At 40.1% G+C, this 20,305-nt stretch overlaps 1 protein-coding gene across 1 annotated transcript in view; it reads right to left on the reverse strand.

Annotated features, from left to right (window-relative positions):
• Positions 1 to 10,803, reverse strand: part of USP6NL (USP6 N-terminal like) — a 98,575-nt gene extending 87,772 nt beyond the window's left edge. Inside the window, 1 exon segment of the mRNA XM_061468610.1 lies at positions 10,109 to 10,803. Coding sequence (XP_061324594.1) covers positions 10,109 to 10,181 — 73 coding nt within the window. The 5' untranslated portion in view covers positions 10,182 to 10,803.
• Between the last annotated feature and the right edge of the window lie 9,502 nt (positions 10,804 to 20,305).

Genomic DNA, 20,305 nt, shown 5'->3' on the forward strand with positions numbered 1-20,305 from the left:
GCAAACTCCACATTAAGTATGCACTCTAGCTACTTCCAAGTGGCAGCAGGAAAACACCTGCAATCCAGCAGCGGTTCTGCAGTGGTATCTGCCAAACAAGAGCATCAGAAGTCTACAAGCTGAATATCAATGAGCTTCTCCATATGGACAGAAGCTGCTCACAAGAACTGCGGTCAGTGAGCCTGGATTGTTTACAGCAGAGCCCAGGTGTGCACACAGAGCCCTGATAGCTGGCAGGTTCCAAGATTTATATCACACTCATCATCACAGTGGCCTGCAGTGAAGAGTTAAGTGACCATAAAATCTGACTCAGGTGTCTCCTTCTGGAAAGGAGGGAGTGCAATCCAGTGTCTTCATGGCTGTTTTATTTATATTGCCAGGTAATAATGATGCAGACAGTAACAGCAGGAAAAACAAACCTACATCACCCAGGACATGATGCAGATGCTAGCAGGGTTAGTTCCTTGAGGAAATCATTCCCACCAAGGACCTGCCCCTCCAGGTACAGCTAGAAAATGCTTCGTTAGCTGCTTTATTAGCAGAGACAGCAGCAATCTTGGGCATCTGTGTACTTATTTTCTCATTTCCACCAAGAATTTAATTAACTGGCATTAATTAAGTTTTCTGTTTGATCTGGAAAGTCAGTTCAAATCAACATTTTTTATGGAGAGTTTAATACGAATGCTGACAGACAATTCCTTTTAGAAGATGTAGCAATAGGACAAGGGGAAGTGGGTTTACTTAACCAGGGGAAGTTTAGGTTAGATATAAGGAAGAAGTTCTTTACTGTTAGGGTGGTGAGGCACTGGAATGGGTTGCCCAGGGAAGCTGTGAATGGTCCATCCCTGGCAGCGTTCAAAGCCAGGCTGGACAGAGCCTTGGGTGACATGGTCTAGGGCGAGGTGTCCCTGTCAATGGCAGGGGGTTGGAACTGGATGATCTTAAGGTCCTTTCCAACCCGATCCATTCTGTGATTCTACGATGCTTGGGCTTGCAGCAAGAAGGACAGAACAAGGGAACCTACTCCACTGAGAAACCAAGATTTTTATTTGCTGTTAGACATGTTCAGCTAAGAAAAGAAATGGCTATGTTATCCAATTTGAGATGTGTGGGTGTTTTGCAGCTACACCAAAAGATCTAAAAGCTCACCAGGACATAAAATACTACAGACAGGCCAGGTAAGATGTCCAGGAAATGTGTGAATTGTCAATGTACACCAAAACACCATTCGTCCACCCAACTGCTATAGTTCTCTGTTGTAGAACATGTCCAGCTGAGCCCCTGTCACTTTGAAATATTTGCTACATCTTAAGCTATTAAAAATAGGCAACTTTATTACCTATCTCTGCACTGTTGCTTGTTCTTATCCACTGCAATTTAACAAATGAAACTGTCACCTTCTTAAGCTGTAAATGTATCAAATAAATTCTGTGCAAACTTCACAACCAATAAACACGGGTGCTAGCATTCATATTTACCATTACAGTCCAAATTTCATAAGCATGAGGATAAAATACTGGAAATCCAACAATTTTAGGAAGAAAAAAAAAGACTAAATGAAAGCAAAAAAAAAGATTAAATGAAGGCAAAAAAAAAGATTAAATGAAGGAAAAAAAAAAGATTAAATGAAGGAAAAAAAAAGGATTAAATGAAGGCAAAAAAATGAAAGAAGTTGTACACCCCTGAAAACAGCACATGCACAACTGTCATGATCTCACCAAAATCAAGGTCAGAAAATTTGTTCACCTGAACTATGAAAATGCAAGACAGAGAATGAGGGTTGCTCTTCTGGATCCTTCAGGCAGAACTTCCCAGCCTGTTCACACATCTCCAAATCCAAAACTAAAGTGTCTGGGCATTTATTCACATCACACTAAAAGCACAAGAGCAGCTACATAAGGAAAGGTACAAGACATGGGAGCCTTTTGCCATTTTCACATGCAGGCTCAAGGTCCTGTGTCTATTCCAAACACACTGGAGAAGTGCCTTGGGCAGAACAGAATCCTTGTCTGGGCTGCAGTATCACTGAAACCAGAAACCCACATCCATTCCCCTTACCAGCTCAAAACCGTGTAACCCATTAACCTTCTGAAACTTTAAGCAAACACTTGAATGAATCCCTGACTCCCCACACACAGCTGTGCTCTTGCTTTCCAGAAAGCCAATAAAGCCACCTTGGTTTCAGTTGGTCTTTCCATCCAGCTGGCAGGTTCCCCCTGCTGCAGTAAGCCCACAAGGGTGAGTGAGCACATGCAAGTCTTGCAGCTCCAGGCCAGCAACAGTCCCAAGGGACACACAAACCAAATCCAGAGGGATTTAACAGCATGCATCTGCATACTTCAACAGGTAAAAATTAAACCGATCCTAAACACCACAAGTCTTACAAACAGGTTTAATACAAGGCTTTGGCTCTCTTGTTTCTCCTTAGCTGGTAGCTAGGAGCAAACCCATGAATTTGAGTTGCACAAAGCTCTGAAGGCCACACGGGGCATCCCACTGCCTGCAAGACTGAGAACCACAAGATACAGGCTGATTCTACAGGGACTGCGGCGACAGAACAAGAGGTAATGGGTTTAAACTAAAACGGGAAGTTTTTTACTGCAAGGATGGTGAGGCACTGGCACAGGTTGCCCAAAGAAGTGCTAAATGCTCCACCCCTGGCAGCATTCAAGGCCAGGCTGCACAAAGTCTTGGGTGACATGGCCTAGTGTGAGGCATCTCTACCCATGGCAGGGGGCTGGAACGAAGATGACCTTAGGGTCTTTTGCAACCCAAACCATTCTACGATTCTATTCTATGATTCTACATCCTATTACTATAAGAGGATAAACAGCAAATTGCAGCCATATATCAGTCTTTTTAGCTTGCATATTGCTTGCTTCCATTTTTTTTTTTTACTACTTTGTGTCAATAAAAATTATACAGAGCTACACTTCTACTGGAGATTTTTAACCCTAGATGAAGAGAGGCTTGTTTAGACTCTTGCAGTATCAGTGAAACCAGTCCAGGCTTTGCAGCTCACTATTGCTTTACTTTTGACCGCCCTTGAATGGATTGAAATTAACTGCAGCAGTCAGCAATTCCAGCAAGTGAACCCAGAGAAAAGTAGAGCCAAAACACCAGAAAACCCCCAACCTATCCACAACTCATTTCCAGTACTTTAAATGTGTCATTTTACCTACAGAACAAGAATTGTGAACTCGGTAGCTACATACAAATACACACACATCCCTAAGGAAACAAGAGGAATGTTCCTTGGAGCTTTGGAACCACCACAACACACACACACACACACACACACACACACACACACACACACACACAGAACAAGTCAGTTCAGCTTCACGGATGCCAGCACAGCTGTGCTGATTTCTACCAAACTGAATTTTAGTCCCATCTAGCAGAAACATCACTGAGAGCCTGTTGTGGTTTTCCCCATTACGTTACTGCACTGTTCCATTCTTTTTCAAACCTACATTTTTATGGGAATATTTTATGTTACGTTACCGTATTTCACATACCTACAAATAAGAAACCTAAAGTTGTATCTCAGGATTATTGAGAATATTACAATTGACAGTTCACAGGTTTAGGGTCCCACCCCCAAAAAATACCCCAACACATACTGGAATAACAAATCACAGTATGAAGCTGGAGATAAGTTGTCTTTGCTGTGTTTTTCTTCCTGTAAATCAGCTCATTTCAGCTGACCAACATTACTGCACACAGAAAGAACAGCTGGTACTTCATTTTTCTGTAGCTCTTCCGTAGGTAAATCAAATTCAAGCTGTCTGTATTCATTCTGCTAAGCCATAGATCAATTCCCACGATACAACACCTAAGTACTTTGTTAAATGATAATGCTACCTACCTAATAACCAAAGACCAAATAAACAGACACTGAAGTCAGCTACGTATGGCTGAGCAGCACTGTGACCTTTCCTAATCACTGCATCTGGCATCACACAAGGAGAAGCATGAAGTATTTAAAAAAAAAAATAAATAAAAAATGCTTTAAAACAAACTAAAAGGGCAATGAATTGTCAGGATAAGAAATGCAATAGAAAAGCCATAATGTACATGTATCCCATGAAAGTTATTATTATTCAAAGTGAGAGACAGTGAATGCCAGCCACAGAAATAGAGTGTTTTAGGGAAAAATCCTCTAGATGAGTGAGTCACTGTGTGTCCAGTTGTCCAGCGATCCAACTGTATCATTACTTGCTTGCGTTTGTATCACCATCAGATAGAAGCCTTCATATTCTTGAAGTAGCAAGCCTGCATTTTACACCAGCATGGGCCAGTATCACGAGCGAAGGCTTCCATGTATCTACTCACATCCCACTGCTGGTTGCTCATCAGAGCTGGCATGTGCATTTGTGAACCTGCATCAGCAACTGTATTAGTTAAACTGATCAAAAGTAGCTCAACAAGAAAGAAAAAAAGCCTGGTTTAATTGGGATCAGCTTCCCAGTTCAAATCACTGTATGGCTGCACTGCGATTGTGGAGCTCTATAGGGATTTGAATCAGGATGAGGATACAAAGTGAGCGGCAGAAGCAGGGCAGGAGTGAATCTTTGAGACAAGTCACTTCTGCTCCATTAATAATCTGTGAAACCGCATCCAACAGGCCTAACTAATACAGAAATAATGGTATCAGTAGAGCCTGTTGAAATACACTTAAATTTGGTCACACTGGTGAATAATGAAGTGAAGCCATGTATATGTACTGATGAGCTGCAGAATACAGTAAGTTATCTTGACTGCCAGGGGCAGAATTCCATATTTAATGACACACAAGAAAATATATTTAACTCCCTGCTGTCAGAGTTCATCCACATTCTGGCCTTATCTTCCCCACTGCCCACTTAACCTCTGAAACCCAGCATAATTCAAGACGTGTAGACATGTCTAGAAAACCTTTACTTCTACCCAGCATTTCTAAGTTAAAATACCCAATCTGGATTATGGTGGTATTCCTTCAACAACAAAATGCCGGTGGCTACCCAACTTTCACTCATATTCATGTGAGCTGTAGTAACACTGGTTGTAGGGTTGAACTGCTATAGTCAACAGTCTGTCTTCAAGCAAGATGTCACACTGTATTATCATAATCTCACCTATCTTTTAAATATAGTAACATTCGACATCAGCCTTTCTAGGTACGCTTGAATGAGAAGACTTATTTTCTACCTCTATCTAGATACAGTCCAAGGAAGCTGAAGTTTTTCTTAGGGTTCTTTCAATTTAAAATACCATTAAATAATGTTTTTGTCAATCAGAAGACACCACAGAGTAGGAGAGGTGATTGTATTTGAAAGACAAGATTTGAGGAAAGCTCTGTGTATAATGAAATCACACGAACATGAAGATACACATTGGGCTATGATAGATACAAGCCTGCAAAACTGGGCCAACCTTAGCACAAATGAGATGATGGTCAATGATGGTCAAGAACTTGTCCCAGAAATTCCTCAAGAACTTCCCAAGCTTTAGGCTGCATGCTCCATTAAATCAGTTTGTGGAACCCGACTTGAAAGCAAACTGCAATGACATACAGCTCTGGTCTTACAAGAGTCCAGGGGAAAATAAATAAATAAATCAAGAAGTCCTAAGAGCTTGATTTTAAATAGAAATTTCCTACACAGTGTTCAGCATAAGTAAAAGTGGGGCAATTCTAAAGGAGTGAAACAAATTCCTATAAGCAGAAACTGAAAAGTGAAACAATAAAAATTAGAAAGAGGAAAAAATGGGTCTCACATACATAAAACAAAAGTCACTTCAGAATAAAATGCTAAATTAAAAAATTATAACCTAAGAAATAGAAAGGAAAAGGCATGTAATTAAAAAAGAAATTAAAGAAGAAATTCAGGTAAGCCTGAAACCTCCCAGAAGAAGAAAAATTCTCAGATAACAAATAGAAAAATCAAAAGACTGTGAAAGGAATTTCCACGGTTTCAACCAGTTGCCTTGAGGGAATGCATTTGATTGTATCTTTCCTATCACCAAAGGTAACGAGCAAATACCATGACTAGTTGATGTCAGACCTTTATTTTCTCTGTCTTGCAATGAATCAACTTAGTTCATTCCAAAAGAAATAAACCAAAACCAGAAAGCAGATTTCTTGCCAAGTCTAAGTCTAAAGTATAAGGTTCTACCATGGTATCATCTGCAAGCAAATCCAAGTGTGAGCTATTACTGGCACACTTAAACATGATTATCCTTATCTGGCCCAACATTTACATACCTCATAGGCCCACATTTCCAGAATGAAAGTTATATTTGAAACTGAGAAATCCATAAGTGTTGTCTGAAAGCTCAAAGGCTGTGATAAGATATACCACCTAAAGAAATACAGGGGATCCCTGATGAGCGTTATCTTTGGCTTACGACCCAAATACTGCAGTGACCAAAAACATGTCTCCTCTTGCAATCCCTAAAAAATTCAAACCAAAGTTTTCTCCCAGATTTCTCTCTCACACTAAAATACTGCATGGCTTTTTAATTCAATGATTTTAATTTAGTTGTCCCATCTGCTATAAGTATTTTAATACAACATCTCCTTTTATATCCTAACATCAAGGTGATAGTGCCAACTAAGTTCTGCTGTGGCCATCTGTAGAAGGAAAGAGGGAGGAAACATGAATATTTCTTTCTTATTTTCAACAACTTGGATTTCAAGCAGGATTTTAGTGATGGAAAAAAAAGAATTAATAAATTTGTACTCTACATGGATTTCTCTAGAAGCAATATTTGAATTATTTTTCTTGACATTCAGAAAGATTTCAGATCTTGTGGAATGCTTAGTTTGGAATTAGAATGCTTACCAAGAGAATTATACTGGCATGATTTAAGGCTTCATCCAAAGACGGACTTTCCATTTTATAAATTAAGAAATACAAGTCCTATGAAATCAAATAACAGCATCCTCTTCAAAACGTCTTTACAACTTCATGTTCACCTTCAAACGTACAGAGCAAGTGTTACCCCTTTAACAATAAATGGTTGAGAGGCACTTTTTTCCTTTACCTGACATTACCTACATGTGATAAGGGTGTGGGTTTTCCCAACACCAAAAACCGCAAGAAGCAAACAAAAAGCTCTACACACTCAGCTTACCTGCAACTGGGAGACTATGGAACATAATTACAAAGTGGATTTTTTTCATTGCATGTATCACTAAGCGAGAACCTACTGAAGGGTTTTCTGGTGTCAGCTTCAATACTCAAAGACTGCACACAAAACCATAACCACAGAACTCGGGTAGCAAGGTGGGTAGTCATATTCACACTGCCTAACTGTTTTGCAGAATTTACTCTTCTATTTGTAAACCAACTCTTGTGCTACAGAAAAAGAAATTTAATTTAATAGTGGCATGGGCCACAATGAAAAACTCTGGCATGCAAAACACCAATCAAGACTCGGCAACTATCCCATTAAATCCACATCCCAGCCCACAAAGTGTTAGTAACGGCTTCCTTTGAAATAACACTCTGCAAGAATTTCTTCTGTAGGGACTTTCTTTACAGTAGCTATGCTTAAGACAGACCTTATAGCAAGCTTCTGCTGTGGAACCATGGGTGCAAAAAGACACTCCTGGCTAGCAACGACGTTTCTAGGTCCCAGCCTGAAAGCAGATGCTGGGAGAATCAAGGCTGGAGGAATCCTTTCCCCCACAACCTTGTGTACTACTTACAGAAACAGTTATACAGTTGGGACATTCATTTAACCTTAAAAAATAAGTTTTAAACTAGGTACAAGACATGAAATATGCAGCTGATACATGAGCCTTGGGCAACATGGTCTAGTGTGAGGTATCCCTGCCCATGGCAGGGGGTTGGAACTGGATGATCTTAAGGTGCTTTCCAACCTAAACTATTCTGTGATGCTGTGATTATACTACTTTGCAACAGTTGTCTCCCAAGTGCAAGTTAGGTTCCTACTGAAGGCTGTGCTCTTCCTCCACTCCCCATGTGCAAGGACCCTTCTGCAAGTGTCTCTGCTGTTATCTTCAGTTTCATGAGTTCCTATTTTCCATGACAAGAGATTTCACAGACACTTCTCACCTGTGTTGAAAACAATGAACTTCAGCCTTCCACGCAATAAATTAGATTCTAATGATGAACACTCTTTCCGAAGGGGGTAAGAGGATGCACCCCAGGAGTTGGATTAAAAACCTTTTCCATCTCCCAACATTAATTTGAAATCACATTTGTAAACACTTCACACATAATCCCTCGTGTCTCAGTGAATTCACCTCATATTCACACCGGGCTTCCTAGCAACTCCTCCTTACTAATACATTTTTCCATTTACTGAAAACAATAACAAGAATGAGTCATTCCTGCAGAATATAGCCCTTCACATACACCAGATGCAGCTAAAGCCTACTCAGATCGCTGTATTTATCACACAAGTCTGTCAGCATTTTGCATCTTTTGTCAGTGTTTTTGTCAGGATGTTGGAATTATTTTCTTTTTAATGTTAAGATCTTAATATTGCTTGTCAAAATGTACTACCAAGTTCTGTTAAAGCTAACATCTAAATAGTTCAGTTACTAGCAGCTTGAGAATACCACCCAGTGACCCAGAATTACTGTCTTTTAACAAGGGAGTAAAACAAACGGAGAGAAAAAAGCTCACAGCTTTAGAACTGAGAAAATCAGCATTTCCTTATGTTCTTCAAGGCTTCCCCTTCCAATTCCAATGACTCTGTTTCAGTAAACAGTTTGTTGTTGTCGTTTCTTGGTGTTCTCTCTTTAAACCAGTTCTTACACTACTTCTATAAACATCAAGCCTGACTAGCTTGCTATGTGCACCACAGGCAAGGAGAGCTCCTATCCCCTCCGTTCTCCTCCAATACAGTGGAGTGTAAGTACACAAACCAAAAATGAGCAGAGAACCAGAGCAATTCACTCTGATGAAATTATACAGCTGTTGGGTGGGATGTTCAACCAATCACTGCAAAAACCAAAGGAGTAGTTATGAAGTTTGGCTTCACGAAATGCCTTTTTGCTTTCCAGAGTAAGAGGATAACAGCAGAGCCCAATTCTACCTTTACTCATTTTGTTTTCTTACAGAGGTGTTCCATGAAATAACTCCTTAGAATTACAGCACCCTGATGTTATTAGACGAGTGATTTCAAATAAAAGGCACTTGCCTATAGCCACACATTACGTGTAAGGGCAGAACATAACAATGACAGTAACAGGCAGACACAAAAGCTGTAGATCCTAAATTATTCATGATCTATTCAATACAAAAATCAAGTGGTCCTGGACAATTAATTCTAGTAAGAAAGGAATGACATTTTTCAGTCATCTCTACAAATTATTTACTTTTTCTACAAAGCATATATTCAGCAGTTGCAAAGAATTAAGATAAAGTAAAGATAAGCCGTGTTTCATCAGTTCCTAGTAATTATGCCAATACCACAAAGGGCGGCTCTCCTTCAGCAAAGCAAAACTAACAAGCATTCAACGCACTGAGGAAAACAAGAAATGCATTTAACATCAATTCATTTCAAACAAGAATTGAGCATTTCAAGTCATGTTTTGTACACTTGCAAGAGCCATTTAGGATTTTGAAGTTAGTTGTAATCTAGAAATAATCTAATTGTAAAACCTAAGCAGCAGTGCAGCTGTGGACTTTCAGTCTCTCTCATTTCCATAAGCACTAAGGCAGCCTATTTTTGCTCTTATTCTCATTTAGAGCATTAAGACTCTAAAAAAACACCATTCTTATGGGATTACACAGAATGCAGTTGCTATTTTCACAGCCCGAGCTATCCGGGCAAGAAAAACGTTTTTACCACAGAGAAATAAGGAAAAGATCTTTACACCACAAGCAGCAGTTACAAATCCTGACATTTATCATGCTGAAGATGGAGTTTATGTCATCAGGATTCGCTTTGAGAAAGCTGCAGTTGAAAAACAATAATCATTAGGTTTAATATAGTTCAAAGCCAAATGATGGCAGCTGTACATGCCACAAAAAAATACTTGTAAGTTTCAAGCACACACTTAATTTAACTACAACCAAACTCCAAGATATTTCTGATTTACAGCAAATGACTCGAAACACCGACTACATCCCGGTGCTGCTCTTACCTCTCTTAGCAGCATCTGTTCTCCGTCTTGCTGGTGACACCAGATCCTTTACAATCTGTAGCACTTGAATCATTGCTCACTAGCAAGATCAACAAGATTAGATGCTCCTCTAAAATTCCAACAGGTTTCATTACTACATGTGATATGGCTGTCTTCAGGATGCTCAAGCAAAACTGATGCAGGAACAACTCACCTACCTTCACAGAAAGATTTCTGCCTGATGACTGTACAGGCTGGGGTGATGGATTTAAAGTGACTTCAGCAGGAGACAAAAAAACTGCAAGCAGTCCTAAATGTATTTCTACAGAGCATTTTAAAATTACTGCAGAGAATGCATACCAATTCCTCTAAATAAAGTTTACAGGAAACATTCACACCACAAAGTAACTACAGAAAACACCACTCAAAATTAACGTGGATAGATGCAATGTACGCCTCTCAGCTCAGCAGCCGTGTCTGCATCCTCTAAAAGTCTGTCTCAAGTCCTGAAATTCCACGGAATGCTTTAAGAAGAGCTATCAGTGCAGTGTAGAGCCAGCATCAGACCTGCTCACAGAATTAAAGTTAAATCTAAACTCCATCAGGCACAAGGAAACACCTGAGAAAGAGTCATTCAGCTCCTTTTCCCTCCCCTTGAATGCACATCTCTGACACCCTCCTATGTGAACAGAATTCTTGCACACCGGGAGGCACACTGGAAATCCTGTGGCGTTCTTCTCTCTCCCACCAGCAGAGGCCCAGAGAACTATTTCAGCTAAATTGCTATCACTGCTTCTGTCAGGTAATTTTAAGCAGACAAATTGCAGTACGTGCCCCACACCATTTTTAACACCATCTGGAAAACATACAAAGGCACTTCAGAAGTGCCTTCTGTCACAGCCTCTACAGAGCTAACAAACAAAAACCTAGAGAAATCGTGCTTTATAGGCTTAAGTTAAATAACTGTCAGCCCTGAAGAGGCTCTGTGAACACTTCAGACCAAATTCTGTCACAGCCTTGCGAGGCCTTACCCACACAAAGACAGTGATTTAGGAAGCCAACTACCATAACATTGAAACAAACCACAGGCCACCGTCAAGGCACAGCAGGACATATTCTCTGGCCTTTAGACCTTCTGTTCCCGTTGCTTAAGTTTTATATGGTAGGGAGAAGAGGTCATCTCTTCCCATTTCTAGCTGCTGATCACAAGCTTTTCAGATTTTACATTTATCCACATGCAAGTCAGTCTCTTGAAAGACAAAGAGCACAAGCACCACAAACTCTATTTTGTCAGTCTCATTTACAACCTGCCCATTAATCCATCGCTGTCAGAAGAACTAACCAGCCCAAAGTACTTGGTTTGGCAAAACAAAGACAAGTTAAAAATCATTCTCTCTGAACACTGATTTCTTCTCCCACCGTGCAAATACTCAGGCGTCCAATAGGACTATTCTCAATAGGAAGCCTGTGGACAACTCTGCAACTGTAACTTAACCTCTTCCTGAAAAAAGGATTCTTTAAACCATTACAAACAGAAGTCTCTACTTCCTATATGAAGAATAATTTCTAACTCCTGTATCTACACTTAAATTCCAGGTTTCAGACAAATGTCCTTGCATGTAAAGAGGTAAGGTAAAAAAATCACCATAAATAGATGTTTCCAGAACAACTATAACTTCAAAACATTTAAAGAAGCGGTTGTCTTACCTAAGTTTACCTGGAGGTCTTTCACTTAGTAATCCAGTCCTCAAAATTACTGCTGTACAAACTTTCCCACCATTATCTTGCCATGATGTCTCATTTATTTGGTTGGGTTATCAAACAACTTGTCTTGAAGCATTACCGACAGCTGTATTACATTGCAAATTTCCTCTAAAAAGCTGGATTTAAGTTCATGGTTCACAGAACACAGTTACCTTTACAGCACTGCTAAGCTTTTGATGGTCCTCATAGAAACATATTAAGGACAGAAATAAAGCAGGGGAATAAGGTTGAGTAAAATCTTCATTAATAACATCTGCTTAACCAACTGAAGTAGGAGCACACCTTACAGATCCTGAAGGTGATTTTTAACTGAACTAGATTATCTCATTTCTACAGCAAGGCTCTCAAGTGCTGGAATAAGGAGAGGATGATGGTCTGACAAAAAGAAACAGTGGGGAAGGGGGAGCAAAGGAAGAGGGAAAGGAATAGAAGGCATGCTTTGTACTTGCTTTTGTTTCAAAATTACTTAAAAAAGAAATGGGGCATTTCAGTAGCAAGGAATTAACACCAAGGAAAGGATTACAGCTATTCCTGACTGCAAAAAGGGGGTTGTTCCCTTCAAAACTATCCCTTGTCCTGCTGATAACAAAGATGACAACCTGGAAGAGGACTCTTAGAGGATTTGCAGGTCTAGGGACTATGGTGAGAATACAAAACCAGTACCTACTAAAGCTTGCAGAATAGCCATTAGAAAAACTTTCATCCCACAGTCACCAGTACTTCTCTTTCTCCACCAGTGGTAGGGGTATTTTTAACAGTTAAAGCCTGCTCAGAGCTTTTAAAGAGACACACACAAGAACTTAAGGACTAGAAATCATTTTCACACACACCTACCTCCCCTGACATGAAATAATCTCCAGAGATGACATGCACAGTATTTTCCCCTCTCTTTTGACATGGAAAAAGCCATGTAGAAAGAAATGGAAAAAAAAAAACCTAGCTTTAAAATTAATTTCAGAAAATGCAGACAAGAATACTAAACATCCTGTGAGCAACATAAAAAAAGAAAATGGTGCAAGTATGAAGCAGGGCCGTGGAGTTCATGGTGAACAATGTAACAAAATTAGACAAATCACTGAAACTTTGAGGAATTATACAGAGCATTGTAGCCATTTCTTTTTCCTCAAATCAGTTTCTACACCTACCTAGACAGTAACAGTAAACCTGCTTTATAAAGTGGCAATACCAAAGAGGCTTCAAGAGTCTTGAGGCTTCAAGAGTTAAAGTGAGTCTACAGAAGGGCCACAAAGATGCTCCAAGGATTGGAGCAGCTCTGCTCTGGAGACGGGCTAAGAGAGTTGGACTTACTCAGCCTGGAGAAGAGAAGGCTATGGGGAGAATTTAGAACAGCTCCCAGTGCTTAAAGGGTCAGACAAGAAATCTGGAGAGGGGCTTCTTACAAGGGCCTGTAGGGACAGGACAAGGGGGAATGGCTTTAACCTGCCAGAGGACAGGTTTAGATATTAGGAAGAAGTTGTTCCCTGTGAGAGTGGCAAGGCCCTGGCACATGGTGCCCAGAGAAGCTGTGGCTGCCCCATCCATGGCAGGGTTCAAGGCCAGGTTGGATGGGGCTTGGAGTAACCTGCTCTAGTGGAAGGTGTCCCTGCCTGTAGCAGGGGGTTGGAACTGGACAAGCTTTAAGGTCCCTTCCAACCCAAACCAGTCTGGGATTCTATGAAACAAAACACACTAACTGGCTAAATCATGTAATTTCATCTGTTACTCATAAGCGATAACCTGGTTATAGTTCACTTTTATCTTTGAATCATGACACCCAGCTGATACTGCCACACAATCTGTTACAACTGCCATCTCTCGGACCACATCCTACAAAACTTGAACTGTGGGAAAGAATATTTACCAGGCAAAAAGTTCACAGCAATTCTGACACAGACACACAAGGTAAACCAAAAGGAAACCACATCATAAATGCAGTGTGACAATTTAAGCAGCTTCTGTTTGAAGGGAAAAGCAATGTTACATGCTCAGTGAGTATCACCTGAATTCCTGCTAAGCATTTTCAGTTTGCTAAGCAAGATGTGCTTGATGATGTTCTTGCAGTTTGCTTTTCTCCCTTAACTTCAAAACTGTAAGGAATACAGCAGTCATGCACACATCACCAACCTGATGTAGTTTGTTGGTGTGATAAGGAACACTGAACCACGATGGGATTTTATGGATCACTGTGTGCAACCCTTGACCTCTCCTAACCATCAGAGAAAGAATGGCCTGCATCTGATTAGTCAGCTATCATCACTCAAAATAAAAGTGCTTCCATTAACATAATTATCATTAACTGGCTTATGAAAACAGTTCTTTTTCATGAAGCATATTGCCAGGAGGTAACATTTACAGCAGCAAAGATGCTGCAGAAGGATGGTTCGGTGGGTATTTGTCGAATGACACTTGGAGGAAAAAACACAATTTAGAACTTCAGTTTGAGAAAAACTTCCTATTTTCTCCTTCATGTTCTTCTATTAATCTCTAATGGTTGTATATTCATGACATTCTGGCTAAGCTTTTAAAGAACCATCAAGAGCCCGCAGGGTAATGCCAGGCAGCACTGCAGCTACCCAAAAGAAGAGTTCCTGCTTCTTGCGCCCTCACTTATAGAAAGGAAGATGGACAAGCTACTAATAAAATAAGAAAACCCACACTGAAGTGGCTTGTGGGCATTCATTCATATGAACAACAGGCCTGCACACATTCCATTTGAGATGCAAAGTTACTGTGATTCTTCTTTTTCCATCTCCCATCAACCTGAACTGTCCAGGTACACACGGGTGATTCCACCACATCTCTGCAGAAACCTGTGCAGATTCGTCTTCAGAATCCTACTTCACACTCCCCAGAGCCAGAATTATTTATGGCCTTTTCCCTACCTGCTCAACTCTAACCACAGTTAAGAGACCACACTTTCAGGCCTGGCACACCAAAGAAACTGACAGCCCAGAGCACACTGGCCAGTAAGGTACCAGCCCGAGATCCAGTCCTGTTCCTACCTGTTTGGATGGAAGTGGGATCAAGCTTCAAGTCTTGCTGCTACCATCTATAAAGCAGATAAATACATACACAAAACACTCCTCCTGGTCTCTTCAGTTGTGCAAAAGGGCAAAGCCTGATATTACAGACAAGACGCAGGGATTTCCAAGAGCAGTGCTCCATTTGCTTCTTTCTACACCTGTGAATTACAGATGGTGCTTTGGTATGTTACAAAGTGAGCAGGGCATAACAAGGGCTATAAAAAGACAAGTACCACCAGAAATGAGGGCAGTTGCTCTACTGACCAGTCCAAAGGTTTCCTTTAAAAGCTGTGATTTCAAAAGTGACACATGGCACAGCTTCCCTCCCATCTTCGCAAATGAGGATTTTCTTACCAGAACAACTACTATTTCATAAGCACAAGAAAAGTTTTCAGCAACAGATTGAAGGATGAAGAATATACAAGTAAGGCACATCAGAGGGAAAAAATTGTTTAACTATCAAACAGAAGGAAGAACATGTTGTAAAAAAAAATTGAGCAGTGAGTTCAGAGCAAAAAGTGTGTATTTCTTAGAGAAAATAATTTCAGGTAAAATCCACCTGGCAGCAAAGTCCTGGCATAGCCTTAAGTATCAACAGCAACATTTTGGTTTATGAGACTCCTCTGACTGACTTCTGTCACAACTGGTCTTCAAACCAGTATCCTGAAATACACAGGCACTGAGTTCTAACATAGACAACGTGATACAAATTATTAATAAAGCAGCTATAAAGTAGGTTATCCTCTCTTACTAGTATTTTTAATTAATTTTCTGATCTATGAACTGAAAGCTACAGTTTTAAGATTTAAATAAGCTCCTATAGATGGAACAGGAGAACTCTAGATTTTCAGATCAATAACTAACCCTCACCATAAATCTCTGAGCCTCAAAATTCTGATGTTCATTATTTTCTACAGATTAATCTTCGGCAGCAATACACTAATGGGAACTATGAAAATGATAACGACAGCCTAGTGCTCTCCAAAAGACTGATCATAGAATCCCAGACTGTTTTGGGTTGGAAGGGAGCTTAAAGCTCATCCAGTTCCAACCCCTGCCATGCGCAGGGACCCCTTCCACTAGAGCAGCTTGCTCCGAGCCCCTGTGTCCAACCTGCCCTTGAACACTGCCAGGGATGGGGCAGCCACAGCTTCTCTGAGCACCCTGTGCCAGCGCCTCAGCACCTTCACAGGGAAGAGCTTCTGCCTAAGAGCTCATCTCAGTCTCCCCTCTATCAGTTTAAAGCCATTCCCCCTTATCCTATTGCTAACATGAATTTCAGTACCCTTTCCTGTGAAAAGGCCTCCACAAGTGATACGACTCCATTTATTATTTAAGTCACTCATTCTTCAAAGACAACTGCTTTTGGCTCTGCATTTTGCAAAACATTCATTAAAATAATAAATATGTCAGTAATTGCTTCATCCAACAGAATTTGCACTAACTTAGGAATATTTTACCTTCATTTTTAGCACTTTTTTTTTACCATTTTCAAAGCATGAAAGTATGGCTGCAGGTTTTAAAGCAAACTGATAAAGATATATGAGTTTCTCTTATAAGACACCTACTCGGTAGCAGAGAGTAGCTTGATCTAGAGGCTGGAAAAGTAATAAATTATTGTACGAGAAAGCTATCCAAGTGAAGTCTGATTAAAAAGCACAAGAGGCATTTGTTCACTTTTTTTTCAAAGTTAGTTTTCTTTCTCCTTTAAGCATACAAAAAAGCTGCTCATTAAATTCAGGATGATGGAGAATTCCAATAAATGGTCAATTAAATTAATTTCACCTATCCCAGGCAAAAACTTCTGAACTCAAGAAAAGGAAAACAAATGCTAAAAACGGGGAAAGGGGAAGACAGAAAAACATACAGCTAAGTTCCATATGTTTTTGCACACAGTGAAACTACACACTGCAAAACCCCAACACTGAACAATACTCTTACTGTTACCTTTCTCGGTCAATTCACATTCGCTTTTACCCCTCTAGTTATTTCTACAAGACCTGGGCATCTCGGCAACGCTGCTGGCAAATAAACTCTGCTAAGACAGAGCCCATAACCAGCAGCATAAACCACACTTGATTCAGCTTCGCTTTATGACAATTGAACTATCAAAATGAAGAACATCTCGCCTATCTATTACACGAGCAAAGATAGAGGAATTGTACATGGCTTAGTGACTAAGTTTCAGTTTTGGCAGACAGAAGACTGTTGCATGCTTACTGTTCTCATCACTCTCTCTGTAGCTGCCACGTTTTAGCCAGCAATTGCTCATGGTCCAGACAAAAAGGGACTGAACTGCAACACTCTACTCAATGTTAGTCAGGCACTGTAATACACTATTTTAACTACCAGTGGTACTACACCAGTGCTAAGGAAAGAAAAAAAAGAAGTACCATCTTCCTCCATTTGGCAGTAGATTTATCCTTGACCTTGAACTTTTCACGTTAGCTGAACAGCACACAGGTAACCTAACCTTGCCAGACCACTGAATACACAGCATTAAACAAAAATAGAAATTAAGAGTGAGATCTCCAAAACACAGGGTATATTAGATATAAGGAAGAAATCCTTTACTATGAGAGTGCTGAGGTGCTGGCACAGGGTGCCCAGAGAAGCTGTGGCTGCCCCATCCCTGGCAGTGTTCAAGGCCAGGTTGGACACAGGGCCTTGGAGCAACCTGCTGTAGTGCAAGGTGTCCCTGCCCGTGGCAGGGGGTTGGAGCTGGATGAGCTTTAAGGTCCCTTCCAACCTAAACCATTTTATGATTCTGTGGTAGATGTTCCACTCAATGACTGACGCATTAAGAAATACCAACACCACCCAAGAGTTTTACATTGAGTTTCACATAAATATTATTTCTTTGAGCTTGTTTTATCTCATGGGGAATAAACAAACCTTGAAATGCCACTAAAAGTGACTCGGTAGCCTTTGCTCTGAAAAGAACTATTTTCCTACCATAGTGTGACAGTAAAAACTATGGACATTTTTTGCAATTGCTTCTGGCATAGAAAAGCATATGGAGGAAGCGGGGAGGAAATAACCAGCAAAACTGACTCTTTCCAGTTTGTAGTTAATCTTCTGAAGGCAAACTATAAACCTAAATTTGCCTCTCCTGTTTTCCAAGACCAACCCTGATGTCCTTCAAACACTGTTACATTAACTTGCTGTAACTTGGGGGGGGGGGGGCAGAGAGCTGCAGCTGACAAGTCACTCAAGAAGTGAGTTTGGGAGATGGCAGGGAAGGAGGAGTATGTCATAGCATTCATACAACTCAAATACTAGCATCCCAAAGTAAAACTTCTCCTGTAACACTGTACAACATTCTACTACCAAAGGAAAAAGAGAGGAATGGAAAAAGCTTTATACTGAATGCAAGAGCACACATTCTGGTGAGAGACTTGTTTCCTGATGTCTAGAAGTTCTGGGAAGTTGGACTGCTGCTCAAAAGAGTTCTGAGGGAGCCTTTCAGCAACCTACCAGGGAATTAGGCAGGGTTTCAAAGAGCTTTTCAAGGGTAACACAGAAAGACCGCATTCAAGAATCCTCTCCTATGGCAAACCAATGTGCTTTATTAAAACAAAGTGCCCTTTTATATTAATGATCTATTAGATTAATGACTGCACTGGCCAAATGCACTGGAGATTCTACAGCATGTTGGGATGCCTTGCATTCCAGAGAATATTTATGTTACATGAAATAAAATGGAGAAACAAAGAAAAACAGAAGAGGAGACTGCAACATACCAGCTACCAAAGCAGCTTGGAAGTCCTACACAGGTTTCTGCTTCCTTGTGGAATTTAACCAGGATAGGTACAGGTTTACCAATAGCCTTGAAAAAATTCCAGTGCCATCTTGTCATTCTTCCACACTATTTTAAGCATTAAAATCTCATCATTATAGGGGGCTTTTATGCAATAAGAGATTAAACAAACCTTATAATCAGCTGATAGATAAGGTATCACCTAAGTGCAGCTCCTTTGTTTACACAAATATCTGCAACTATCCTTTAAACAGAGAAAAAACAACAGATTTGATAGTTTAAGCACAGAAAAGATCTTAACTTTAAACAAACATGGAGCCAGTAACCCTTCTGGGACTGCTGGCATAACCCCACTGATGGCAACAATCCAAATGTTTTTCATCCACGCTACAAATCAAAGTTGTTTCCTATCAAAAATTGGGTAAAAAATGTCAAGAGTTGTTTTTCTTAAAACATGGTCTGTTCAGCTCAAAATAACCACACATCTTGTATGTCAGGCATTTTATTGCTGGAATATGTATGCAAGTAATGGAACATAACATAAAATGAGGCTGCAGCTCACTTTTTTTATCATCTGTGGCAAAGTTACACTAATGAGCACCAATAGCTTCACTTTTCCAACACAGTAGCACATATTAGTCAATCACTTGTAAAGAAAGGGAGAACAATATGACTCACACAGGCAAGGGAAGTTCTCTAAATACCTCACTTAACACTGCTGTTGGAAACCTTCTTCTTCAGCCCATTTCTAATCCCTCATCTGACTCAGCTGCTGTTTTGTGAATTCTCCAATTCAATAGGAAATTATAACACCAGTCGGGAGCTTCCTACTGCAGCCTCCATGCAGTTGCTAGAACACTGCTCTGTGTTTGCATGCGAAGAGTGGGCGTCTGCCAAAACAGCTACATTTACAGCTCTCACTTTTCATCTCTGTTTCAGCTGTGAGTTCCTGCATCCTTCCCCCTTCGGAATGTACTTGAACACCACCCTCAACTTATCACAGGATGAATAGGATCCCAGAAATATGAATTGCTTACATAGTGGTGGATACTCGATACTCACTCCAGAGAACAAGGTTACAGTGTTCTTCTGCTACTCTCTGCTGCAGGAGTAACAAAGACCCATAATAAAGGCATTATTGTGCAACATTCTATATAAAGAAGTAGAGAGATAGGCTCAAAGACTAAGATTTAAATAAAAACCCCTGTAACAGGAGAATATTATCATGCCAAAAACATGTACTTCTGTGTATGCCAGTTAGTCATAATACTTCATCAGTCCTTACTGGCCACCAACCAAAACAGTGAGAGGCAAACTCAGAAATAAAAATAAAATAAAAAAAAAATAAAAATATAAATATAAAATAAATAAAAATATAAAAATATTTAATACAAATGTCACATGCATCTTTGTAGCCCCCTTCAGATACTGGAAGGCTGCTCTGAGGTCTCCACACAGCCTCCTCTTATTTATTATAAATAAATAAATCTAAAAAGTCTGCCTAACTACAGAAAAATTTCAGAAAGCTTTCAGTTGTGTTCTGATATATTTAAATAGTTATCAGCAAAGAAGAAAAATTCACAAGGTCTGAAAAGTTGCATCATTCTGACAATTGGTAAGTAAGAAGAAATCAAACATTACGGAATACAAGTATTAAGAAAACAAGTAAGT

Source organism: Pezoporus flaviventris, unplaced genomic scaffold, assembly GCF_033815535.1.
Source record: "Pezoporus flaviventris isolate CSIRO_AGI_PZ_B2104156 unplaced genomic scaffold, CSIRO_AGI_Pfla_v1 ptg000049l, whole genome shotgun sequence".
Classification (NCBI taxonomy): Eukaryota; Metazoa; Chordata; class Aves; order Psittaciformes; family Psittacidae; genus Pezoporus; species Pezoporus flaviventris.